This window comes from Carya illinoinensis, chromosome 9, assembly GCF_018687715.1.
Source record: "Carya illinoinensis cultivar Pawnee chromosome 9, C.illinoinensisPawnee_v1, whole genome shotgun sequence".
NCBI lineage: Eukaryota > Viridiplantae > Streptophyta > Magnoliopsida > Fagales > Juglandaceae > Carya > Carya illinoinensis.
In genome coordinates, this window is record NC_056760.1 from 36,681,021 (window position 1) to 36,687,069 (window position 6,049).

Consider the following 6,049-nt stretch of genomic DNA (forward strand, 5'->3'; position numbering starts at 1 on the left):
AATTGTATCTCCCAGGTTTATTGCATCCAGATGGATCTCAGCATCAAGGATCCAAGATAAATAATTTTTTCCAGAAATGTCAAGAGCAACGAATTCCAATTTTATAAGATTTGACATTTTCTGCATATATAAATCAGTAACATAAGTATGTTTAATATTTCATATTCATTTTGAAAACTACAAAAATATATTGAAAGACTTACTTGAAGTAGAGGACTACTAGCTTCAAAATCGTCAGAACGTTCGTGCTGATAACGTGTTATAAAACTATCGAAAGGAGAGAGAGAGATAGAGTTCAGAGAAGTTATGAAACTTATGAATTTCTTAAAGAATTCAACGATATATATAGGCTTACAAAGAGAATTATGCTAGCTTACTATGCTGCATTATGCTGGTACTATGCACTATGCATATGTCGGCCAATTCACTATGCTAGTATTATGCTGGCATTATGCACTATGCATATGTCGGCCAACTCACTATGCTAGTGCTATGCTAGCACTATACATTATGCATATGTCGGCCAACTCACTATGCTAGTACTATGCTAGCACTATGCATTATGTATTTGACGGCTAGCGCAAGGTGGTCATATAATTTATTTTACAATAATATTATTTTACAACAAAATATATTATATTTTATAAAATGAGACGCGGTCGATTGAATCTTTTATGTCGAGAAAATTCATTTGATCTCTTCTAAACTTTACAACATACCTACGTGAGGGTTAAGTCATGCATGATTCTATAGCTTTGAAAATCACGTATTATTGTTTTTACCCATCTATTTAATTTCATTCTGTCGCACTAAACGACAAGTCAAACTTTATATACGGCAAACGTTCAGGGATTTGACGTAGGGGTGTACAAGAAACCGGCCAACCGACCTCCACCGACGGCAACCGACCGGAACCGGCATGAACCGGCGAAGAACCGGTCGGCCGGCGGTAGAAATAATTAGGAACCGAGGTCGGCCGGTTCGGTTCCGGTTCGAACATACAGGAAACCGGTAAACCAACCAAACGGCGTCGTTTTATTTAAGACCACACAGAAAAAAATTAAAATTGGACGACGCCGTTTGGTTGAGACCAAACGGCGTCGTTTGGTTGGGAACGGGTTAGGGTTATTACCCTTCCCGTTCCCCCCTTCCCCTCTTCCCCTCCCTATTCTCTTCTGCAGCCCCCCCCCCCGATCTCTCTCTCTCTCTCTCTCTCTCTCTCTCTCTCTCTCTCTCTCTCTCTCTCTCTCTCTCCGATTCGAGCCTGGATCGCCCAAACTTGTGCATATCTTCACCCATCATCAGAGCTGCTGCCGCCCTACATGTACTCAAAACATTCAAAACAAAGGAGAGAAAAAAACCCCACGATTTTGCATGATACAATCTAAAGTTTTATACCTATTAGTATCATTTTGCTGCTGCTGTAGAAGCATACTCATGCATTTCGGAGAGTAAGGAAAAGCTGAGGCCATGAGCTGAGAGGCTGCAGCCAATCTTTGTTGCCGAGCAGATTTAGATCTGAGAATTTGATGGCACTCATCCATCATGTCGATCTTGCTTGGTGAACCTACCATTGCAGAACCATCCGCTGAATCTCCAGGCCCTCCGTGTAGGAACCTGCAGGGGGAACCGACCGGAACCGGCTGGCAAAGGAACCGGCCGGTTTCCTTCCCCAGCACGGTCGGTTTTGGCCGGTTGCTGTATTGATTTTTTAAGAACCGGTCGGTTTCGGTTTAGGCCTAAAACCGAAACCGGCCAGCCGATGTACAGCCCTAATTTGACGTACTTTTATACAAGTCTTTGGTGAAATCTTCTCTCTTTGCACCAAACTTTTTTATTCTAAATTAAAAATTAAGGAAAAAAAACAAAACAAAGACAACGACACAACATCGTAACATTCATAAAGAAACGAGAAGAAGGCGGCATTCGGATGAGCACTGAATTCCGAAAGATAAAATCTAAAAGAAAAGCAAATAAAAATATGAAAAATTTTCCTATCATCCTCATATTTTACTCATCATATTTATTTTAATTTTTTTTTCTATACTAAATATGTAGTATATAGATGATAAATAAAATAATTTTTTAATTTTTTTTCTATAATAAATATGTAGTATATAGATGATAAATAAAATAATTTAATTAGTTTAATAATAATAAAATGAAATAAAAAATAAAAAAAATAAAAAATAATATTTTAATATATAAAATGTGTAGTATAAGATGATGTATATTTCTCAATAAATATACAGTGGTCGGTGACAGTAGCATTTTTTTTTTGGTTCGTTCAGATATAATTTTTGCAACTGTGGCATTACGTCACTGCTTGCGATTTAAACCCGGTCGAAAATGCTATATAAAGTTTGCCCCCGTGAACATAGACGCCATTACCTATCACATTAGAAAGTAAAAAGCATCTCTAAAGTCTACCTTTATCAATATGGCTACAGTGTAAGTTTTTTCGAAATTGGATTTTCCATTTTCTCAGATGTTTTTTTTTTTTTTTAATTTGGGTTTCTCTGAATTTGTGCATTCTTGTCAAAATTTATACGCGGGTTCAGTTATTTATTTATTTATATATTTTTATTATCCTGTGCTGTACAGCGGAGTGAATCATCCGACACCCTTGGATGCCACTTCCGAACCTCCTCCTCTCTTCGATGGAACTACGAGGTTGACTCTACTCTCCTAGTTGTTGTTATTATTATTTTGTCTTGGTTTTTATGCTTTATGCACCGTGTTTTAAAATGAACTTGGATTTCTTTGTTGTTTTCGAAGGTTGTACTCCTCTTACATATGCCCATTTGCACAGCGTGTATGGATCACCAGGAATTTCAAGGTTGTTTTCGTCACTTTGGTCTCTTTGTTCTTCATTTCCTAATTTTATTTTGTTTTCTGTACTTAAATTTTACAGGAGGTCATCTGCCCCTTTGGCTTCTTTTGTCCTCTTCCTCCTTTTTTCGTTTGTCGGGGGTTTGCTTTTACTTTGAGTTTATGTTTTTGGTCGCTGAATGATTCGAGGTGCAGGGATTACAAGACGAGATCAAATTAGTTCCACTTAACCTTGGAAACAGGCCTGCTTGGTATAAGGAGAAAGTCTACCCTGAAAACAAGGTGCCAAATGGAAAGAGAATATAATATACCTGTGTAGATTAGTGTTGCATATCTAATGTAGAGTAGTGCAAGACCTAGCTACAATTTTACGCACAATATTATACGTACCGAGTGACAACTCGATTTTAGTAGTGTTTTCTTTTCTAGTTTGAATTTCAAGTTTTGAATATTAAAATTTTCACCATTTTCAATAACTGATGGCATTTTTCAGGTGCCATCCTTGATTTAAGTAAAATTATAAGTATAGATGGCATTTTTCATCTAATATATTCTTGATTTAGCTTGCTTGATCGAATTGATTGACTGTGGAGTAATGCATATTTACAGGTGCCAGCCTTGGAACACAATGGCAAAATTATTGGAGAGAGTCTTGATTTAATTAAATATGTAGACAACAACTTTGGGGGGCCTTCTCTTTTACCTGATGTAAGATTTGAGTAATTCATTTGTGCCCTCGATCAAAAGCGTTTTGTCTCTATTTATTTCTCTTGGCCTTTGGACTGAAGTAATTCTGGGAAATGTCATAGGATCCTGCTAAAAGAGAGTTTGCTGAAGAGTTGATAGCTTACACTGACACCTTCAACAAGACAGTGTTTACATCATTCAAAGGAGACACAGTAAAAGAAGCTGGTAAGCTTTAAAACTTATTACCCTCATGAAATAACTGTAGAAGATCGGATTGACTAAGACCTTGAACTTGCATCAGGTCCAGCTTTTGATCACTTGGAAAATGCTCTACATAAGTTTGATGATGGGCCATTTTTCCTTGGGCAATTCAGTTTGGTAAGTTGATTTCTCAACTATGTTACTTTAATTTTTATTTCCTTGGTGCTATACTGCATACTTTTGGTTTGGGTTGTTCTCACCAAAAATTTGTCAAGATTCAAGATTTATTTCAAAGTATATTCCGCCTACAGAAACTAATCATGTTGATTTCCTTGGAGGGTTTGCCATATATATATATATATATATAAATATATTTATGATTGGACTGTGATCCTCAGGCGGACATAGCTTTCGTTCCATTTGTTGAAAGATTTCAAATCTTCCTATCAGAGGTCTTTAAGTATGACATCACAGCAGGAAGGCCTAAGCTTGCAAAATGGATCGAGGTACGATAAATAAACCCATCCACCGGAAATTCGAATTAAGCTTTACTCCTTGGGATATGTCTCTCCCATTGTGTTTGTTCCCTGAATATTGGTGTCAACAACATCTACCAACTACAATAGTTCAGGTAATTAATTTGTGGAGATAATCCTCTTGATAAAAGAATAGATAAAACTTCCAACTTAAACGAACATGCTACTGCAAGTCTAACTCCTAAACAACAAACAATGAAGCAATTAATGAAACAAATAGACTTCTGCTGTAACTGAAATGTGGAGCACATGAGCTGCGAATAGAAGACTCCCAAACCTTGCCTCCAAAAAGATAGTATCGTGTCTGATTTTGTAGTGTTTGGAACCCAATAGAAGATGAATGATGACTGATATGTAGTCAAGTTCATACCTTTTCTTGGAGATTACGGCTCACATGACATACATTTTTGCATTATCTTCTTTGTAGCATTGATTTGAAAGATTAGTGAGTTCCTAATGCATCGAGGTTCTTGGTTCTTGAATGCTACCTAGTCTTGTTAAACCTTTTGCAGGAGATAAACAAGATTGATGCTTACAAGCAAACAAAGACTGATCCCATAGAGCTTGTTGAATTTTACAAGGCTCGCTTTCTGGCACTACCTTCTTAGAAAATGTAGTATAAACTTGATTCAGTTTTCGGAAATTATTTTTTTTGCTAACCCCTCCTAATCAATCAAACTTTCCTTTCTTTCTCAGGCTGAGCAGTGTACATGCCAGCAAGTCTTCTAGACATAAAGCTAAATAAAGTGGCATTGCGCCTTTATGCATTGATTCTTAGTATGTAATCGGAATGTCTTGAGTGCGAGTGTACTAGTTAAATATATGGCTATGTGTACGTATCAACGTGCTTTAATGTGTATGGATTGCTTAAATAAATGGAAATCAGTTGGTACCATATATGCTAGAACATTTCTGCTTATTGATGATTATGTTTTTATTTGGGTAACTATGTACATTCGGTACCCAAGAAATGGCATGCAATGGATTTAAGACTTTTAGTACGACCTTTCAATTATTCAATGAAGGGTAGTGCTACTGATTATAACTAGTATACTTGCCAGAATCACCCAAGAAAGGAAAACAGAAGAGGAAGAAGATTGTCTACCTACCATGAACAATCCTTATATGCAAGCAGCAGATGAAATTTGTTGATTTCCATAACTCACGGTAGAAACTCACAGGAAACCTCTGGATGCCGGTGGGGACCGGCGTAGCCCGATTCCGGGGTACGGACCTCAGACACGTCTTGCTCCCTAGAAATCGCAGGTTCAACGGTCTTCTTGGTAGTCGTTGGAAATAAGAGCAAGGAAGGTGATGGAGAAAAGGAGTAGTCAAGCAAATAAGGACAATGAAACTGAGATGAAAGGAGACGGCAAATGAAGAGGTGAACAGGAAGGATGGTACAAAGCTTATATAGAGGAGCAATGATTGACCTTCCAACTTCCATGAACTGGACATGGGAAATAGAACGGTTTGAATGCCACAAGACACACGGCACGACGTAAAGTGGGGGGAGCTGCTTGATAACCATCAATGTGGAAAAGACAAGACAACCATAATCAAGTACCAGAACCAAACTATCAGAGAACGTACCAATAAAGTTGGGGGGTGAAGAGTCGCGCGTCACATCAAATGATGAAAGGGTCCAATAAGGGAGCCCAGGGGCCCGACACGTGAAGGAATTGAGAGGCAAAAGGGTCACCCCACTCAGGAAGAAATATAAAGACATGAATGGAGAGGAAAGAAGAAATTCCTATAGGACTAATCCAATAGGAATTGGCGGGGTAACTGTA

At 37.8% G+C, this 6,049-nt stretch overlaps 2 protein-coding genes across 2 annotated transcripts in view; both read left to right on the forward strand.

Moving 5' to 3' along the window:
* The window catches only part of LOC122276066 (glutathione S-transferase L3-like), a 32,340-nt gene extending 27,187 nt beyond the window's left edge, over window positions 1–5,153 (forward strand). Inside the window, exon 10 of the mRNA XM_043085511.1 lies at window positions 4,953–5,153. Coding sequence (XP_042941445.1) covers window positions 4,953–4,985 — 33 coding nt within the window. The 3' untranslated portion in view covers window positions 4,986–5,153. The remainder of the gene's footprint in view (window positions 1–4,952) is intronic.
* On the forward strand, window positions 2,361–5,153 carry LOC122276070 (glutathione S-transferase L3-like). The gene is made up of 10 exons (XM_043085516.1): window positions 2,361–2,451; window positions 2,605–2,673; window positions 2,779–2,839; window positions 3,028–3,114; window positions 3,442–3,540; window positions 3,642–3,744; window positions 3,821–3,897; window positions 4,119–4,226; window positions 4,769–4,869; window positions 4,953–5,153. Exons 1-9 carry the CDS (start codon window positions 2,441–2,443, stop codon window positions 4,862–4,864), a joined length of 711 nt encoding a protein of 236 aa, XP_042941450.1. The 5' UTR covers window positions 2,361–2,440; the 3' UTR covers window positions 4,865–4,869; window positions 4,953–5,153.
* Window positions 5,154–6,049: the final 896 nt, after the last annotated feature.

Coding starts and splice junctions, on each gene's coding strand:
- LOC122276070 (XM_043085516.1), top strand. Junction 2,674..2,778: donor CTCTTCGATGGAACTACGAG/GTTGACTCTACT, acceptor TTGTTTTCGAAG/GTTGTACTCCTCTTACATAT. Junction 2,840..3,027: donor GGATCACCAGGAATTTCAAG/GTTGTTTTCGTC, acceptor TTCGAGGTGCAG/GGATTACAAGACGAGATCAA.